This window comes from Pleurodeles waltl, chromosome 12 (genome assembly GCF_031143425.1).
Source record: "Pleurodeles waltl isolate 20211129_DDA chromosome 12, aPleWal1.hap1.20221129, whole genome shotgun sequence".
NCBI classification, from domain to species: Eukaryota; Metazoa; Chordata; class Amphibia; order Caudata; family Salamandridae; genus Pleurodeles; species Pleurodeles waltl.
The window spans coordinates 596,713,017-596,734,718 of NC_090451.1; the positions used below are offsets into that span (position 1 = coordinate 596,713,017).

General features: G+C 41.9%; 1 protein-coding gene across 1 annotated transcript in view; it reads right to left on the reverse strand.

Moving 5' to 3' along the window:
* LOC138268285 (Fc receptor-like protein 3) overlaps window positions 1-19,378 on the reverse strand; it is a 494,378-nt gene extending 475,000 nt beyond the window's left edge. The window contains exon 1 of the mRNA XM_069217783.1: window positions 19,271-19,378. Coding sequence (XP_069073884.1) covers window positions 19,271-19,307 — 37 coding nt within the window. The 5' untranslated portion in view covers window positions 19,308-19,378. The remainder of the gene's footprint in view (window positions 1-19,270) is intronic.
* Window positions 19,379-21,702: the final 2,324 nt, after the last annotated feature.

The window sequence follows — 21,702 nt, forward strand, 5'->3', positions numbered from 1 at the left end:
CCGCTAAGGTGGAGGAGCGTCGCCCCACTGGATTGTGACTAAAGAAAAAAATGTAAAGATATTAACGCTGTGTTATCATAATTTTATTTTTCCTGGGAGAGGGGGCTGGGCTGGAGGGAGGGGGCGGAGGAGGGGAATGTGCCCTATAAAGTGCGCATGTCTGTTTGGTTGGCTGTGTTGGGCTGGCCATAGAGACATGTGCACTTTGCATGTTCTCTACCTGGCTGTATTGCACAGCTGAGTGGAGAACATGCCCAGGCTCCCACTCCTAGTCTGAGCGGCGAAATTGGTCATTCAGACCAATCACAACACTGCTCCTCCACAGGTAAGCTTTTTTTTTTATATTCCCCACAACGTCCCCCCATCCTACCCTATCACTCCAGTTGAGTGTCAGCCGCCACTGCACAACATTGGGACTACGAGCGGAAATAGTCATGCCTGTCAGGTACTTGGTCATCCAGGCCATGACCCCGAGAAACAGAACCTGGAGAGCTCTCCCTCAGGTACCGCTGGCACTGAAATATCCCCTTGTGATGATGCTTTGTCTTCAGTGTTGCTCAGTGTAGCAGTGGCTTAAGAAAACTTAAAGAGCCCCCCGTAAGGTACCTGTAGGGACCCCCTTTTCCCTGGATCCAGTGAGGGGCCTGCCACCCGAGCACAGTGTACTGTGTTGAGGGTGCCCTCTGGAGCGTGGAGCGGTGCACTGCGGGGGCCTTTGTTACGCCCCTGCAGAGTATAGCATTTCATTTGAGCTGCCTCTTTCTAATAAAGGGGTGGAACTCCCTTTCCAACCACGCCTAGGTTGTCCCAGGAGAGAAGGCAGACAGCCTAAAAAGAATGCCCCTTCTTTGGTGCACAGACAACGTTTCTTAAGTTCCGCAGCAGAAACCTGATTTTGTCTGTTTTCTGTCATGGTTTCATTTACTTGCTCTTCATTTCCTATTAACTCATGCAAAATTATTATTTTATTATTGGAATTATATGCTCAGCGCTGCAAGGCTTTATTGGTTGCAATACAACACAATATACACCTCTGTTAACATTTATTTATCTATTGGAGAGGGGTTGTTTTAAGAGTAGATGTTTATTAGCCCTCTGAAATCTTTCTTTAGTCACAGGAAGGGAGGCACATGTCCGGTAATGGCAGGGAGGCTCATTGAGGAGCTGCCAATTGATAAACTTTTGAAATACAAATAACCCACTCTCAGCTTCCTTTAATCAGTTGTTATTACCCTAGTGTCCTCTACCTCTTTCTAGACATTCTTGGATGAAAGGACTGTAAAGAGGAAGAGTAATTCGGAGGAATGGAAATAGAAATAAAACTGGAGCACTTCTCCCGTAGTATGGGTCAATCTTTACCGGACATACGTGTCGGGGGTGCTTCTGTCTTTCCTATGAATGTCTGGAGAAAGATTTACCAACCCTCTTGATGTTTTTTCAAAGAACAGCCCCAACATACCGTCAAACTGAAATCTTTTCTGTTGTGTATAATTATCTCTGCATGTCAATACATACACAGTAAGTCTGTGGGTCCCCAGATCCTCTTTTATGGAGCTTTGGGAATCTCTGTCCCATTAATGTCTTGGGGAGGCTTCCGGGGACTGTGGTGGTTTGCATTTGCCCCCGTTGCCCTTATCATCCCCTTAAAGTCTTTATTCTCTATATGTGCACTTTCTACTATTTGCTCTGTACTATTTTAAAGTTTGCTTATTTAATATTTTATATTTTTTACAATTTTTAAAGCTTTTACATTTTTTATTCGGAGGTCCCAGGCGACATTTCGGCTACCGGATCACTACGCTCAGGGTGTTGGCCCCACATAGTGGTGGCTAGTTTGGAGGTAGCAGGCGGGGGTGATCTAGCTGTCCATCCAGCCTGTTCTCCCAGCCGCATTTAAGTGGCGTGGATGCGGCCGTGCAGCGGACGCGTGCAGCAGACAAGCCGCTGGCGCGCCTAAGGCAAGCCCATCTGCACCAATCTGCGTCCAAACTGGGCCGGTGCCAGACACTTTGCCTCAGGGAATTGCTCCACTACGCTTCAAAAATACTCCAGAAAGGAGCTTCTCGATATTTCAACCAGGCAGACTCTCAAGTGCTGCGCTCAAGTTGATCCCAACCTTATGTGGGGATGGAGCTGTGAGACATGCGCCTGGGACCTTGCAGCGACACCCCATTACAATAGCCCACCATCTAAGCAATTGACAGTATCGGTATGCAGAAATAAAGGTGGCAAGACTAGGCAATTTATTATATGTGACTTAATTAATGCCCGATCACTAGGCCGACACTCCTTAGAAATCAGGGAGCTAAATGAATCCACTAACTTAGACTGCCTTTTTATCACAGAAACGTGGGCTAGAGAAGATTCTAATCCCGATTTTCTGGCTGCCTCACCCCCAGGCTACTCATTCTCCAGACTTGACAGGAGGGGGAAAAGGGGAGGAGGGCTCCCAGCAATTGTTAGGAGCAATCTTAACTGTACATCCAAAGATATCAGTGTGAAACCAGCTGTCTGTGAAGGGCCCTTTTTCAAGTTACGCCTTCATTACTCCATACTCTTTGAGGGCCTTTTAATATATCGCCCCTCAGGCCCCAAGAATGACTTTCCTTCTTCGTGGCCTGCTATAATCCAACCCATTGCCTTGACCCCCCCAAGGCCGTTGTACTGGGAGATTTTAATTTCCACTTAGAGGATAAATGGGACCCAGCAACAAGGGAGTTTCTTGATCTGATGTCAAGCTTTGACTGGTCTCTCACTGACATGGCTGCGTCACACTGCGCAGGACATACGCTGGATGGCATATTCATCCGACATGATAGTTTGACTAGCCTAGACAACACTGTCTTGGATTGAACAGATCACCACTTGTTGACCTTTAAGTAGCCTATTCCACAGCTGGTATTAAATTGCCCGCTGCCCCTAGGTTAGGCAGGAAATGGCATAAGATGGAGGAGCAGAGCCTGGCCAAGGCCCTTAAATCTGGATGGGATTATGCAAGAGAGCGGGGTCACTCTAAATTGGAGGGTTTGGATTCAGGGCTCAGGGCTGCCATCGATATGCTCGCACCCTTGGTGACATTAAGTCCCAGGCCGGGGCGGACCCCTTCCTCTCCATGGTAGTCAGAGGATCTTAAGAACCTACAGAGATTTTATCGCCATCAGGAAGGCAGATGCAAGGCCCATAAGACTGTAGCGGAGAGAGTCAAGTTCAGGGCCTCTCTGAAGGACTATAAATCAGCAATTAAAAAAGCTACAACAGAATACTTCTCTCGTAAAATCAGGGAAGCACAGATTGGAGCTAAGGAACTTTTTAAAATGGTCCGCACCCTGACCCACCCTCTGGCCTCTTCCTGGCTTTGGAACTCTCCTACCTTTTGCCAAAGAGTCGCTGACTTCTTTAAGAATAAAATTATTCAGCTGCATGCGTATTTTGCACAGCTCACTCCTGAAGGGGCTGGAGGAGACCCAGAGGGCACTCCGCCCTTAGATTCCAGGGTTGAGCTGACCTATTTTTCACCGCTATTAGCCAACAGAATTACAGAATTGCTGGAAGGTGTAAAGTCAGGGTCACCTAATGACCCTTGCCCCCCAAGGATACTAAAGTAAGTGCCTGACCTGGTTTCTGCTGCTTTGGAACCGGTCTACTCTGACATATTAAGGGAAGGGTGCTTCCCTCCCACCTGGAAGGAATCCACTGTGATCCCCCTTATAAAGAAGCCTAGCGGTGAACCTAATCACTTGACAGATGTACGGCCCATTTCTCTTTTACCCACCACGGCCAAGATATTAGAGAAACACCTTAATACTGAACTGGCTGATTTTCATCAGGCCAGTGGCAGACTAGACCCCTCTCAACATGGGTACCGCCAAGCTCATAGTACAGAATCCACTCTGTTATCTTCGGCAGATATCATTCGGAGAAGAGTGGATCTGGGGGAGGGAGCCATTCTTGTTCTATTGGATCTTTCCGTGGCATTTGACACAATATCCCCTCAACTGTTGATCCAGCGGCTCTATCAGGCCGGTGTAAGAGGAAAGGCCCTTGATATTCTGAAATCTTTTCTGACGGACAGATCTATCATGGTGAGTTTCAGCGAATTAAGGCCACTCCGTTTCAACTTCCTTGTGGTGTCCCACAAGGGTCCTCGCTCAGCCCTACTTTGTTCAACCTTTATGTCGCACCTCTGGCCAGATTGTTTTGTTCATTTGGCTTTCAAGTGGTGTCTTACGTGGATGATACTCGGATAATTATTCCTGTCAACCATAATTGGGAGGAGGTGGCAGACAGATTTTATGACTGCATGAGCAAGATCAACAGCTGGATGAGCCACAACTGGCTCAAAATGAATGGAGATAAGACAAGAAATTATTTTCTTTGGCATGGGCACTAATTTATGGAGCCCTCGCTGGTGGCCAAAGTCTTGCAATGAGTGTCCAGTCCTGAGATCGTCAGCCAGGAACCTTGGTATTGTATTCGATAGTACTCTATTGTTTAAGCAACAAGTCAACCATATGGTCAAGTGTTGCTACTGGTCTCTGAAAATGCTAAAGAAAATCTTCCCATTTCTTCAGGATGAACTTAAAATTAAAGTTATCCTAGCTTTAGTCATTTCTAAATTGGATTACTGTAATGCTCTCATGTTGAACATCAGCAAGGCTGCCCTACATAGACTACAGCTTATTCAGAACGCTGCGGCCCGCCTTGTCCTGGATCTACCTCGCTCCGCATCGGCCTGCAGGAGCCTGCGATGGCTCCACTGGTTACCAGTGGAGAAACTGATTAAGTTTAAGACACTTTGCCTTACATATAAGGCCTACCACCAGGCTGGCTGCTCTTACCTGAGCTCGGTTTTACAGCCCTACCAGCCTTGTCGCCAGCTCAGATCTGCTACTCTCCAGCTCATCTTGGTGCCCCACTGCCATCGGGCATGATGGGGAGATAAAGCCTTCTCAGCTGTGGCAGCGAGACTATGGAACACACTTCCACCTTCAATAAGGCTGGAGGAGACGTATCTCCGCTTTAGAAAGCAACTCAAAACCTGGCTGTTTTCACATTAGGTAGAATGCACTCTCTTGTTGTCTTAGTGTGTTTTGTTTCCTGGATCAGGACCCCTACGGCTTACTGTATCCCTCAGCACTTCGATCCTACGGCCAGAATGCACTTTACAAATACAATACATATACTCCTGTGACTTTTAATGCAAGTCCACATTAGGTTCAATCTATCAACATCTTTACTGGTTCATTAAAAAATAATCATAAAAGCACTGTGTAAAACATTTTCCAATGAATAGCCATAATGATAATGTACACAATAAAACATATCAACTGTAGTCAAAACAACAAAGATTTACAACGTTGGGTAGCCGAATTTAAAAAGCAGCAAATGGCATTACAAATTAGAGGGGAGCGCAGCTTTCCTAAATAATAAAAGGCAGATTTACAGTTGTAAAATCCGTCATTTTCAGGCACTAAAAATGACGTGTGAAATGATTGTGAAATGTAAGGAAAATATAAAGTACATTAGTGCCTGTGGCAACAGTTCATCGCAGAAGCAGATCAATAGGTCGGCGGGGTCGTATTGTCTGAGGGGGATTCCAAGATCACTATGGATGCTGCCCAATCTAATTATGGTTATCAGAGATCTCTCCCAAGGGTTAATAACTATATTGAAATATGGCTCCATGCCCTTTGTGGTTTGTGTTATAACACAATCCCCAATAAATAGCTTTTTCAGTTCCTCCCCCTCTTGGGTTAAAATAACATAAGCACTAAACTTATCCTTGACCCAAGTTGGCTCACCCCGTGTTATCTTCTGAGGGCTGCTGAATAGATCTGGCATGCCAAGTATTTCAATTGTCAATTTACTATAGTGGAGCCATGGAATTTTGTGACCTGGTTTACAGGAGAAACAATCCTCAATAATTTATCAATTGAGGGAAGCATGAAACTTAGACCAAACAGGCAGCCACAATAAAATAAGGGGCAAGTTTTTTTCCAATCTTCCACATAGGTTAGTCTAAGTTCTTCCTGCAAGTAGAAATGTGGGCTATTTGGGGTAGTTCCAGCAGGCACTGACAGAGTCAGTTTTCTTCAGTTTTGGAGGCGATATGGTTTACGGTATCCTGAGGTAGCTGCGCTATACATTTCCAATTCTAGATTGGAAGGAAGACCTTAATTGGATTGTTCCTGATCTCCTGTGCAAATTCAAACAGGACACACACTGACTGATTATGTCTTTGCCACCTGATCGATAAACACTGTATCCAAGAGCACAGGGAATCAAACGTAAGGCCCAAATATGGAAAGTGACATGTCTTCTCAACAATCTTGTCCTTAATGAGGATGGGTAGAACTTTATTACTCTCACAGCCTCAGACTATGTAAGACGTCTTACAAGAGTTAGCTTCTAGATACAAGGATTCCATACAATTTACAAATGTGTCAATCAATCTTCTATGACCATTAGGGGTTCCTGACATCATAATAGAGCAGTCAGCATACATAAAAACTGGGATTAGTTTTGATCGGACCAAAGGTATATCCTTTTAATTGGAGACTAAAAAGCATTTAAATTATTAATCCATAATAAAAAAACAATATAGGAGCAAGTACACAACCCTGCCTACCCCTCGTTCTAACACAATTGAGCTGGTATATTCCCTCCCAACACCATACCTCAAGGAAGCTGAAACCTCTGAATGCTGAGCTCTGAGGAAGTCCACCCTTGTCTGACCCATGCCCATATTGGATGGGATATCCCATAGCCTGGCCTTGTTTACTCTATCAAGGACGATTAACCAATTTCACCCAACTTGGCCACAGTGTATTTACTGAATCAGATGATCATTTAAACATTGTTCAAGTATGCTTAGCCCAGTTCAGAAGCCATATTGGACTACCAACAAAACATTAGCCCAGGCTATAACTCTGCTTAAAATAATATGGCCAATCACTTGTACCACTGAATCTAACAGCAACATTGGTCTGTAGCAACGTGGGTCTTGACTAGCCCCTTTCTTGAACACTAGCACAATAATAGCAGTATGCCAAGAAGAGGGGAGACATGCCACAGGTAGAGTTGATGCCATTAGAGATAGGAAGAGCCTAAAAATCAATATTAGATTTATAAAGATTGATGGGAACCCCGTCTGGTCCTGGAGCTTTGCCAGAGGGAATATCTGGCAAAACCCAGCTGCAATAACCTCCTGTAAATCAAATCTAATAGTGATATCATAAATAGATGGATGTTTGACAGAGTGCAGGTCAGTGCATTGCCCCAACCGACACACAGGCCTATAGTGTTTGTCCCATTGTTCAACACTTATATTAGAACTAATGTCCTCCACTTCCTTCCAAATTTGACTCAAAACCCCTCCTAATTGTTTTACTAGATGGCCACAGTGGAGCACAATGTCTGAATATAGAGTCTTAAAGGATATCCTTCTTTTTGGCAACTGATGTCCCTAATTGCTTAAAACAATCATGTTTGTGCAGCATCTTGAGTACTTGTGCCTTTCTTTATAAAGAGATGTTGGGTATCCGTGTCATAGAGAACTTGCTGTTATGACACTTGCAAGACATGTGACATAGCAACTGAATCCTTCAATGGCAAAAGTCCATCAATCATTATCAAAGGGAGGATGGCATTTTAAACATGAAGTACATGACCTACTGACAGGCATAGCTATTTGTTATGTATGCAGTCCATGAGCACTGCTGGTGTACAGGACCATGTTAGAAGTCCACCCACGCCAAAGATGGGTATTAGGCACATTTTTATGCCTGTGTGTCCCAAACCTTACTACTGTACAAACTTGAAGTGCTCCAGCAAATTTTTTAAGGCTCCTAAAGACAAAGTAGGATGATGATATCATCCATGCATTAAAAAACTTTTATTATACATCATGGGTTGCATGGGTGGCTCGCTCTTTGGCATGCCAAAAAGCTTTCCATCTTGATGACTGTATTTTCACCTTTGTTAATACATCCTACATCTTGTCATAAATGATCCTTTATCTCTATTAAAAGACAACTTTAGTTTTAATTTTGGCTCCACTGGTCAAACTGTTCCTGTTCCTATTTCATCATCGGTCGGAGCACCGGTGGCAAAGACACATCTCTGCACCACATCAGGGTCTCTTCGCTTTTCTGCTCAGGCATCACCATGGACTCTGGGCTGGGAATCAAGACCGGCTCCTTGGAGCAGACCCTGTTATCACTTCTATCACAGGTGGGGAATAGAGAGTTGGAAGTAAGACATAGGGAAGGGGTGTGCAGTGACCTGGAGCTAGGTGTCACAGGGAATTCCAAACTCCAGACAGAAGAGATGCGAGAGGGTGACTTCAAAAACATTACATGGCTGCAGAGGTCTCTGTTGCAGCTAATAATCAACAGTACAGAAGTGCAAAAGAAAGTGTATTGCAAGGTCCAAGTTTATTGTCAGGTTCAGTGTGGTTTCGCCATAGTAAACCAGACCAGGTGACAAACCCCGCAGCTTGCATCCTTCCCATGTCTGTTTGTTGCTTATTAACCATTGTGAGAGTTTCATGGAGTGCTTTTTGGTGGAGCTCTGCTGGTTTGATAAATCTTCTATGAACGCACTAAACACTACAAACGCACAAGAACTTTAATGATTTGAGGAAGAGGAAGGTCCTGATCACAATCAGAAAATAAACTATTAAATTGATGTCTGAAATTGCTTTTTGGCTCCCTTTGTACGGAAGAGAAAACAGTCGTTGTACTAAGTGTACTGAGTTCTCCAATGTAGCTTCTACAGGATTAAGCTACTAATTAAGAACCTGTTTAGGTTGGCCTTCTTTTCAAATACCCTTGCCAAGCTGCTCTTCACACAGACTGTGAAATGATGGCCCTCGCACCAGGTAGTCTCCAGCTTGGCGCACCCACTACAGAAGCACAAACAGGTGTGATGTTTTAGAACTTTCCTGTCACCAGCCAAATGTATACTGTTATCCAAAAAGATAACGTATTTGATGCTCAGATAACATGCCCAAGAGATTGCGGTAACAGACCCACCTTTTGTCAAGGAACGAGGCGGCTCTTTAGTTTAACCATTTCTCTTTTGCCTCCTTTCTACAGGTGGGAGAGACAAGAAATTACCAGGAAGAGCCAAATATGAACATAGCTATGGGTTCCAAGAGCCCATGTACAAGTCGAGCTATGAATATATTTGCATGTAAATCATGCAATAAACATATTACATATGATAAAGGTATTTCAAAATCCAAAAGAGTGTATTTCTTTAACAAGCAGAAGTCTTTCACGATAGTACATCATATTATATCACTGCAGAGAAATGCATTTGTTTAAAGAGATAGTTTGTATACAAGAATTTAGAATCGTTCATGCCCCTCGACATGGTGAGAATTCTATTGGCGAACTAAGAGACAAGTCTGCTGTCTTGTGCACCCATTATGTAGCCTAGATTCTTAGATATGGACAGCGCTGGTCTAGTAAATCAAACATGGGAGGTTTTTGTACAGTACACATTCTAAACTTGCATATTTGAAGGTGCTCTCATTTGTTACAATGAGCAAAAGAGGAGCCTTGGTGAAATTAAATGCTTGCCTAGGACCACACTATTTGTTGAAGTGGAGAAGACGGGATTGATCCCATATTTTATGGTTTCACATTGGGCAGTTCAGTCAGTAGATGGGTATCTTTCTTTCACACTTTTTAAGTCAAAATTCAGTTCTATGTCTTTCTTTGACTGCTGGGCTCGTTTTGGGCTCAACGGACCAAGGGGACCTCGAGCCGAGCCAGTACCAGGCATGCAGCATGTGCATGGTTTAAACTTTCAGTGGCTCACCTGCCCCTTCTCCTCTCATATACTTAGGGCCATATTTACAAGCACCTTGCATCACCGCTGCATCATTTATTTAAGTTGCCGCAATGCATTCAGTGCTCCATATTTACAAAGTGACGCATTAGGCAAAATACACCTCTTCTCTCATGTGCGTCATTTTAAACTTGTGCTACAACCGGCTGCGTCAGGTTAAGATAATCATCTGTAAGGTAGGCGTTCCCTCCTAAAATTACGCAAGGAACTGACACAACCACATATACATGTTTTTCGGAGAGTGACGCATCGTTGGCAAATGTCCAAAATGTGTCCAAATTCTACACCTGCTTAACCCAAGCATAAAAATGATGCAGTGGGCTTTTCAATGTGATCTGACCAGCTGAAGTCACTTCACACACTGAAATATGTCTGTATTTCACTTCCCCTCTACTAATAGTGGCTACTCACATGTGCCAATCATGGTGTAGGAACCCTTGACCAAGCTGGGACCATGGAGCCTATGAATCCATCATCTTCTGCGGCAAGACTATGTAATGTTGTTTATTGTTTGAAAAGGACAGGCAAGGATTGTCACTTATCCATGGAGGAAGGGGTCCCCAATTCAGGTCTGCGTACTCCGAAAGTACAACAGGTAAGTACACACATAAGGTAAGTAATACGTGCATTTCCACTTCACATTCCAACATATACTTGTATTCACTTACATTATGCTTCCCCTTACTATGTCACACATACTCAGGTCTCTACATACACATATGTATACTATGCCCTCTGTATTGTGACACAGAGACATACTGCATGCATACCATCTTACATCCAGGTCCAAAGTAAAAGTGTGCTTAGCGATAGCTCAACATTTTACAGTCTTTTACATTGTTCCTAAAACATTAGGTTACTTGCGTCATTTCAAACTGATGCAGCACCTCTAAATTTGACGCATCACTGAAGTTGTGTCAGTTCTGAGGCCACCTTCAGCGATGCGCCACTTTTTGGGTGGAATCGTTACATCAAAGTTTCCACAGATTGGTCAGTATTTCTGACGCACCTTGGGTCCTTGCGCCATGGTGCCCCATATTTAAATATGGCACATCCATGGAATCATAACGGATTCCTGCGCACCGTAAATGATTTTGACGCATCGCTAATGCATCGCTGATGCAACGCACCGATCCATCATTTCTTGTAAATATGGCCCTTAATCTGTTTTGAGTGCACCAAGGCTATGTAGTGGGCTAATGTCTTTGTGCCTATTGAATTCCAGGGATGTTTACTATGCACATAAACACATTTTTACCTACACCTTTGTCTTTAGATCAGCATGCATGAAGTATACATCTTCATTCATTAACTTTCCTTTAGTGGTATCATGAGTTCCATTTCCTCTCGGTAGGAATAAATAGAAAGAAGTGAGTTTATTATGAAACCCCTTGAATGTCACTTCTTTACTTAAAATGCCTTTCTCCTTGTGTTTGTGAGTGACCTACTGTTATGTGGTTGGGAGAGTGCAGAAGAAATGATTCAAAGCAGTGTAACACTACAGATAGCACTCTCACAAAGAACAGATAGATGAGCGACTGCCTGGATGAAAGCACGAATGCACTTTCAAATAAACGCAAGACCGATGGGCTTTGACAATTCTTGTTAATTGAGTGAAGCGGCTCTTTGTTGTTCGGGTGATCTAAGAGAAGGAAGAAACACTTGGAACTTGTGTTACAGACTGAGGCAGAGGCTCTTGATGCCCCTGAGGCACTTTAGCATGTCCTGCTACCTCACTCAACGAACGGACTGAATGGGCTTTTCAGAAAAGAGGGAGAAGGATGCAGGGTCCTGCCTTGAGCCCTGGCACTGACATAGTTTAATGTGGAAGAGAAGGACTGAAGGCCAGCTGTAAAATATAAGGGAAACATCAATACAAGCAGCCAGGGAGATCGAGATGCTACTTCTCGCTGCAGTTCAATGATTACATTTGTACTGAGAAAAATAAAACACGGGCCATATATCATAAATGTGGGCAATCTGTGCTGTCTATAGCTGACTTACATATACAGTTATTGAGTTAAGTGTTTCCTTATAGACAGCAGGATGTCTTATGTGCATAGCTCGCATTCTGTTCATAATACGACCCCTGTGTTTTCATAGATAAATAAGCGTTTGATCATTACACGGATTAATCACAGATGCTGTTGCCAAAAGAAAGCATAGCTTTTCAGAAATGTCCGCAGCATGCATCGGATTTGATATATGTCTTCTGTTTTGTTACAACAACAAAAAACCGGCATCTTTCCGAGGTCTGCTGGCCTGTACTGAAAAGATGCTGCGGTAAGTTTGTAAGCCGTATTTAAATATAAAACTCAAAAACAGATAGCTATGAATATCTGAGAAGAGTTCTGGGATGCAACGGATAATCAGAGACAGCTGTAATCTTTGTTTTCCGAAACGGAGGCACTGTTATGTCAGCTTTTAAGTCTATTTTCTGTTTTGATACCACACGTGATTCGGCATCTGTCTGAGTTCCACTGTTAATTTGAAGAGGGATTTTACTGGACTTCATTGAAAACACAAAGCAAACAGCTTCAAATTACCGAACAGTCTTTAAAATATACAAAGTCAAAAAGCAGACAGATAAGAAGAATATCTGACATAGGGGGTGTTTTAAGAGATGGGAATTCTTGAAGATGTTAATTTTTCAACGGAGTCGTTATACAGTTTCACCATTTACTGTGACGCAATAAGTGCATAGCGACATTTGCAAGTGATAATAAAAAATGGTTAAATTATGTCAGTGCTTCTCATGCTTCATATTTTTTGCATCTTCTTAATTACAGTAACATGGCCTTCTTTACAAGATGGTTAACTGCTGACTGCTAAAACAAAGTACCTCAGGCATTGCAACGGAAGGACTCCCTAGCAGACAAAATGATTCACGAAAACTACCAATTGCATGAGGTGAGAGAAGTGTACTTCTCTGAAATCCACAGTGCGTATATATTTTGGGGAGAGAAGTAACAAAAGATCTACGGACACATACTTTCCTTAAAGAATTGGCTCCTTAAAAAGCTGCACGTGTTTGCCTACAGAAAGCATGTTGAATAACACTGCACTAAAGGTGGAATTCTACAATGGATTACAAAATGGGCATCTGAAGTCTGCTTTTCCTTCCCGCCTTATGTCCCTGAAAAAGAACTCTTAGCCTGGGAGCCAAAATGATTTTCCTATTTAAGGAAGGTAAATTGGCCTTGTCTTTCTGAAAGAGGTAACTGGTGTTAGTACTTATGAAATAAAAATACAACTTAAAAAAATGAAGTCTCAACATCATCACCTAAAATCAGAGCAAGAGCTAAATGTTGTGGAATATATGTGTCTGATAGGTTAAGTGCAAAAAAGATTTAAAGTAGGAGCTTCAAAAAATGTGTTAGAAGCAAATGTTAGAACACTGGTTTATAATTCATTTAGACTAACTAGGCCCCTGTTTACTAAGGTAGTGTGCAGGAGCTCGAGTGACAACAGGACACAAATGTAGCATTAATTTACTTGTCATTTTAAAAGCCCGCACGCTACACTTCATGGCACCCAGACACACTTTCATCAATGAGGGCCCAAGCTCCGTAGTTTCCGTTAATTTCTGCAACATATTCACCACACGGTTGGGAATAACAGTAGAGTTAGTATTCTTTGTTTAATAATTTAGTAGTTGAAGAGCTGCTGTCAGAGCCTAGGGGAGAAAGCCAGAATGATCACAATTATCAAGAAGCAAACACCAGTCGCTCTCTAAACGTGCCATGAGGATTTGGGTATTCTTGCTTCTCTGGTTCTTTGATTGTCTGGGTCATCCCAGCAAATGAATTGCGTTATTATTTTCAGCAATTTAAGTGCCCCCATTCACGGACCCTTCAAAACACAAAAAGGAGCTCCTTTAGTTACGTTCTCAATGGAACAAACTGAAAAATTGAAGGCTTGGGACGACCCTACTACGACTGGAGACGTGTTAGCATATTACTTTATACTTTTGGACCCACAAATAGTGAATAAATCATTAATTAGTTTTACCAAAATCACCATTATTGCTAATAATTGATAATAATGATCTAAAAGTGGTTTTAATTGAGGGGCTCCTTGGAACACAATTAGGTCCTTATTCGTTTTACGAATATGCAATTCAAGAAGGGGAGACACTTCACTTAATTATGAATCCATTTCCTCTCAATCACCTGAAGGAGAAGTCATAAATTAACACAATCAATACAATTAGATGCTGCCTCCTTGGTCTTTCACTGAGAAAAACTAATCTCAGAGCTGTCGGTTTGGAGGAAAAGCAGTTCTTGAGTTCTAGTAGGTCTCTAGGATAGTTTAAAAGAGAGGCATGGGGAGCTTCAGGAAGACTTTTAATTGCAACATTGGGTTAATTGAAAATGAGAAAATGACTGGAGGATTATTTGTCAAAGTGTTATTCTGAGACCAAATGAGGATATTAACTCACCAAAAGATGTAGTGTAAAGGGAGAATAATGGAGATCCAGGATAGGAGTTCTAGAACAACATTGACATGGGGAGTTGGTGATAAAGGCGAGAAACAGCAAGAGACTGAGAATTAGTTCTCTAAAGTTATACTGGGAGCCTCTCATTAGCTGATACAGTTATGCCAAGGGTACTTGCTTTGCACTCCAGGTGCTGACTTAACAAGAGAAAAGCTCATTGAATTTAACTCCCATGGAAAACCAAGATGTGCCTGACACTCATTGAGTTTGTATGTAAAAAAAAGATTAACCTTTAGGCCAACTTCAAATATAGGTTTTGTGGAAGAACGCCATTGCATACAATGGAAGGGAAGCCGGAAGAACAACTATGAGCAGGAAGGAAAACAAAACAAAAATAAAGAAGAACCAAAACAGGGCCTATGTGATCGCAAATGAAGCCAAAATAAATAGGAAACATTGGAGATATACAGTAGGAGGGAATGGGCTGAGGATAAAGGTGTCATGGGGAGTCTCTTCCCGTAAAGAAGTAAAAGACATTGAGTCATTAATGAGTCTCTTGATAAACAGGGCAGCTAGCATAGTTGATGAGGGCAAGCGTAAAGAGACTGGATCCATGAGCTAACAACTCGTCGAATCAGAATTCATTTTATAAGCACAGAGATGTGGTGGTACTACTGTGATGGATGTTGACACTTCTCTTCGTTAGCAGTTGCTCTAGAATTAGGTGACTGGCTGTCCAAATGGAAAGCATGTAATACTCTGTGCATGGAGAGACAAGAAAGCATTGAATGTGAGATTTTAAAAAGCTTTGGAAAAACAGGGTAGTTGAGAGGTGTTGATGCACTGTAAGATAGTCCATAAAGAATTCTAGGATGAGGAGATAAGTCTAAGAAGGGAAAGACGAATAAAGAAATCTTGCAATAGATGAGACAGAGAGGACATGGAAAGGGATCATCCACCAAGTGACATTGTTGCTGGGACAATGTGATGTGTTCTGTAGGAACAGAGGAAATCTTACAACCAGACACTTCACGAATAAAGGAATAAAAGAGTTGTAGCCACGTATACTAAGCAAAGCAAAAAAATATATCTATCTATCAGCAAATATCGGAGTTCACATAATAAAGATGTATTCTTCTTAAACATCATCAAGAATAAAGAATGAATCTCCAAATTGATTAGACACAGAGTTCGCAATAATAATCAAATGAACATACATTCATATTTCGATTTCGTTTGTATTAATTATAATGGCACCAAAGGGGGCTTTGTTTAGAGTTTGGTGTTTCATTAGGACTGCAAACTCATCCAAGAGTAATAATGCAATGACAAGGGGTCCATAAGAAAATGCAGTACTGTTCAAGGTTTTAGAATTAAAGCCTAAACAATAGGTGATCCAAGAAGAGCATTGAGTGATAAACCACACTGGTGATATTTGCTTTGCATTTTTTAGCATTTAATCAGCAGTAGCCTTTTGGTAGTATTAACTTATTTGAAGTACTACGATAATAGCGCCTCACTGACTATCAGAAAGAAATGTAAAAATATGCAGTAGTCCGATTATTCTACAATTTCTATTCTGCTCTATTCAAAGCTTGTTTGTGCAATTGCTGCTGCCTTCTAAATGTGAAGTAGAGTTTGCTAAAAAGTACAGATCTTCTACGTCCCCCCTTCACCGCGTGAAATGTGTGCAGTCAGATGATTCATTACAAGCACTCTTAAGGTGTGGTGTCTTCTTAATCTCTTTTAATGAGGTTTGGATCATCTTCTGACCATATAGTTCTTGTTTTTTACCACTTCCGTCCATAGGTGTGTAAATGCACTGCTTATTATCCCACTCTTGTACAGTAAAGCTCTAGAAGGGACGAAGTTGCTACAACATGAGCCTGCCACAAGGCCCAGAACGGCCAGGCTGCCTTAGAATCAGATATGTCTTACTGGGTGGAAAAAGATGAGTGGAAACTCCACAGTAAACAACATGTATAGTACTAAAGGACATATCTTCTGACAGAAAAGGATTCCTTTTAAATAGATTAATCTGTGTCTGGAGGCAGCAAAAATATATCCATATCTGCTTAGTTACATTGCATAAAGAAGTAATCTTCTGATCATATACTCAGAAGCACCAGAAATAAAGGAACCTTCCACTAAAAAATGGAAATCCATTTGAGTCTGCGGAAAAGGGTTCATTTTCCAGCAGGTAAAAAGCATTGTATAAAAATAAAGGAGGAATCTCCTAAAGATTGAACAAAATTGCAAGAGATTTGTCTTCCTATTTCTAAGTAGAATACCACCAGATATAAGTTTGATATACTGCCTTAAGGAAGACTTTGTGAGATCCTTGGTGTGGACAGAAGTTCCCTGGAGCTCTCATGCTCCCTGCCCTTAATATCCAAATGTATTGCTAGGCTTATCAGTAGTTATTGTTGAACCAATCATACACATGTGAGAGGTTCAAAGAGAGAGCCACATGAACAGATAACATCACTTATTGTGAATAATAGCACAGAAGAGGAAGGGTATGGTAATGGTTAGAAAGCTTTTTTGGGATGCCAAGGAGGAGAACTGCAAATCTACCCTTGGAATATCTAGAAGAAAATAATGTACAGCTCCTTACAGGATTTCAGGGAAAGGAATTGTAAGGTAGTGTAGTACAGAGGAAATGGCAGAGCTAGCCCTAGAATTTAAAGAAGGGGCAACCGTAAATCTGATTTTTAAAAATCAATTAGAGGGAAGCATACATCTATGATACCAGGGAGGGTAAGCATAATTCTACCACTGGAAATAAGAGTGAGATGACGGTGTAATCCAACTAATAGGATACAAGGGACGGAAACTGTAAATCTACTCCTGAAGTAACGGGAAGTGGGCAATGTCAAGCTATCAATGGGATACCAGGAAGGAGTGGTAGGATTTGTACATCTGAACTTGGAATGTATGGGAGAGGGTAGTGTAAAGCTATCCCTAATGTATTATGGAGGTGGAAAAGGATCTCCACCCTTAGAATGTCAGGGAGAGGACATTGTAAATGTATCCCTATGATGTTAGAAAAAGAGGGGGGGGCGCTATTCCTTGGACACAAAGGAGGTGGAAGTGTGAAGTAGCCCATACCGTTCCAAGATGGAGCTCTGTATTGTTCTCCCAGGGATATCATCAAGACAGTAATTTAAGCTGCCATGAAGAAGAAGAAATGTGGCTAACTTTAACATACAATCCAAGTAAATAATAAGGCTATCTCGATGAATGCCAAAGAGAGGAAAATGTAAAGTGATCCATAAGATAACCAGGAGTGAAAGTGTAAAGCTTTCACAGTACATTATGGAAAGAAATCTGTGAGAGTATTCAAAGGATGCTTAACAGCAATCTACCTGATGACAGGGAACTAGAAGTCTAAATCATAATGTGGCAGAATGAAAAATTTCATAGGACACCAACGGAGCCAAAATGCAAGATCGATCTATCTATCTATCTATCTATCTATCTATCTATCTATCTATATTCACTTAAAAATCCAAAGATTACATGGACGTTATAATTAGGTTCACATTTTAAACAATCAAAACTATAGAAATTTACCAGTTATAGTTAGAGTTATTTCAAGCAACTATAACTCGCTGCCCCGTCATGCAAAGTTATTTGATCAATAATTTTACTGCACATGTTACAATGACCTTATCGATGATGTTATCAAAGATGTCATGAGTGCTGCAATCTGTGGAGTAGTTAGCTGTGCATGGCAAGGGCGCAAGTTAAAGTGACCTTAAGGGGTGAGATTTCTTAATCTTTTTTTGTGGGGCTTGGCTGAAGCAGAGTCCCAAGTTGGCTGCCAACACTTCCTGGTTGAAGTATTTGCAGCCAATAAGAGTTCAGCTTGTCATTTTTTGCTAAGTCGTCACGGCCAGAGATATACACATTTGGATTTCCTTTAATATCTCAAAAACTACTGAACAGATTTACACCAAATTACTGAAAGCGTAATCTGCATATTGACAGGTACCTTTTTGCCAAATTTGGTGTAATTACGTCCAGTGGTTCGGGCTGCAGTCGCGTTCAAAACTCCTATGGAAATTAACATGCGAAACACAAGTTTATTTTGCCCCCCCCCCTCCTTTTTCTCAGCCTCTGCTGGATAGATCACTTCGAAACTTCCCATGCACAACAAGAATCACCAGCATACTTTTTTGGGGGGTGAAAATGTTGTGAACATTTGTCAAATGGTGTCAAAAATATGTCCGAGACAAAAAACTCTTTTTCTATGGAAACATGGTCCTAACTAAAAATACCTACTGACAATAGCCAGTAGGTTATGCATGTGTGTTTGTGTATAGGATTAGGAAGACATGGTTTTAATTTAATAATTTCTAGCTAACACTTTGTCCAGCAAGGTATCTCGCGGGGTAAATAAATGATCGAGTGATCGGAATGCCAATTGCTGTAGCGTGTAAAGTTTTACCATATACATTCATTTCATTTGTATACTCCAAAGTTATTTTCCCCGAGCCCCTAGTCCGAAACATGGACACCAAACTCCCAGTGCTTAATTTGTGCTTGTTGTTTCCAGTGCTGAGCACCAGCACTTATTTCTGAGGGCCGGTGCTTGGTTTTCTGTCTCAAGCCTTTACTGCGAGGAAAAGACACGTAGGAAAGACGGAGGAAGAGAAAAACGAAAACGCGTCAGAAAGGGGAAAAGCAGGAAGCTACAAGAGTGAGCTGAAGGGGCAGGGAGTGACTATAAATGGACTGAAGAGGACCGAAGTGTTTTCAGGATTACGCTGCCTCAGTATTATGTGCTCGCTCTTTTAATTGCAGCAGCCGCCTGCTTAAGAGGAGAGCTTTGAGCACCGGCACCTTTTTATTTACAAATTAAGCACTGCAAACTCCCATTTACTATGCACAGCGTCTTCAGCTCTTCTACTTCACATACCGAAAAATAGAAAGTTACAGGGAAAAATGCACAAGAAAACAGGGACTCACCCAGTGGAACCAGTATCACCCAGGCCACCATCAACATCTTGTCCACACCGGCTGGCTGGGGCAGAGTAAAGTGTGCGTGTGTTGCAAGGAGATGTCAAATCTTTTTATGAAGGTCGAGGCAGCTGGGTGAAAGGTTTCATGGCCCCCGGCTGCCCGTCAGCTTCCTTCCGTAGCAGCTGAATAGGAAATACATGAGTTCAAAGGATGTTAGGGCTGTGACTTAGAGTGACTTCATTTTCAACCCTTCTGGTGACTGTAGAGTGGGCAAACCAAATGAAGGCATTCGTTCAAACATAAAACAAAGGTCACAGACAGTGCGATGTAGCTGTGCATCTATATAAGAAGAAAATCTACAGAGTGGCGGGTGGTTTACACTAACAAAGCCGGTGATCTGAACTTTTGCACTGAATACGGGTCTTTTGCACTGGTGTTTGGCAATTTTCAGTTTTTTTATATATCTTTTTATTTACTTTTTATGTAAGAAATTAGCAACACAGTGCAACATAACCCAAGTGGAAAGCAACAAGAGAACCACAGCATAACGGCACAGACATGTAAACTCTCTTATATCAAAAGGCAAGGCAGGATACCACAACCCTCGAATAATACTGACTACCATATATTTATGAATGAATATCCCTGGGAAGCTGCTATTGGTCCCATATTATACAATATGTATTTTCACAATCTCTCCATCTATAAATTTTCTTTTTGCAGACGCACAGTAGTCCATGCCTCATGTCCAGTCGTCCAGAGGTGGTTGGGGGGGGGGGGTTTGGAGTAATCCCTCTGCCAATAGCATGCAAGGCCTGGTTTTGCTACAAAAACAGCAATACCCATTAGAGTCTTCTGTGACCTAGAGGCTGCCCAAACCTGCATAATGCCCAGCAAAGCCCCCTTTAGGTCCAGGGTAGAGAGATTAATCATTACCGTCTTCCAATATGGCAGGATCAAGGTGCACTTCCAAATTACATGAAAAAAGACCCTTTTGAGCCTGTGCAGTGTATACAAGTAGAACTCCAAGCTCTACCCACCCACCATATTCTCTCTGGGTTATAAAAGATCCTATAAAATAACTGAAATGAATCATACTAAAGTTGGAAGGGACAACCAGAATGTAAGTAGCCATTTTGGGCTCCCGCCAATCATCTTTATCCAATTCCCCCACATCCGGTTCCCAGGATGCCTTCACCTCCTCCAAAGGATTCAGGGTGTTAAGAAAAAGGGACCTATATAATCTAGAAAGTCCCTTCCAACCCAATGGTTCCACATTTACCTTAGGTTTGAGCCAACTAAAGTATGGAACAGTCAACAGATTATCTTTATACATGGCTAGCGCATTGCGCTGCTGCAGGCATTACAAGAATTGAGAGCTAGGTTAGGCAAACTCTTTGGTCTGATGTTCAAAGATTTAATAATCCTCATCACAGACATCCTCCAACTGAGAGATTCCTATGAGGTCCCAAGACCCAAACATTGACAGCCACGCCACTTTGGACAACCTCTATCCCAGCCAAAAAGGAGTTTGATCAGTGTCTTAAACTATTGAATATACTTGATGGCCTCCTGCCAGCACTGGAGTGGAAGTCTCATAATCTGTAGGAGTGATTGTTGGTGATGGGTCCACTGTAGTACAGGCACATATTCCTTGGTTTTTCAAGAGTGTCCAACTCTAGCCACAGAGGGCACTTTTGCCTATTGCCAAACAACCAATCACCAATTGACACCAACTGCATTGGCCAATAATAGAGCTTAAGGTCAGGTACTATCAAACCACCCTAGTAAGTGGGTAGAGTCCATTTAGGGTACAGTGAGGCTTCGGACCAGCTGGTTAGGTGGGGTTAAATCATGCTTCCCATATCCAAATAACTGAAAGCCATTACTAGTATCTATGCATTACTATTACTTGTGAACAGCAGGGTGAACTAGAAAAAACTATTGCCCGTTATCTGGTGCACTCATAAGGATTTCAGATTATGGTCCCTTGGGTAGTCCAAAGCATACTCAAGGGAAGTGGTGTGGGCTAGTAATCACCATTCACAGATACACAGTGATAATACTAGATAAATCATTGTCCAGTCTATACATTTTTCTTTGAAAAAATACATTTATTACACATACTGCTCAATACTATGCAGCAATATACAAATATACATAACATTGTGGAAATACTTCTTGGTGACATTGTATATTCACTCTTGCCCCTCCAAAAGGAAGACCACAATTAACAAATCAAATGACAAAAACATTCATTCGGATTAAAATGCAATGATTGAATATAACTTTCAACAAACTCACTTAAAATTGGCAATAAAGCACGTATACTTTGAATCTGAGTGGTTGTCAGTGTTATTACTTCATCAAAACATCAACAAGAGAAAATGTCTGCATACCTGCCTCAGTATAACTTTTAGCATGAATAAGGCAATTAA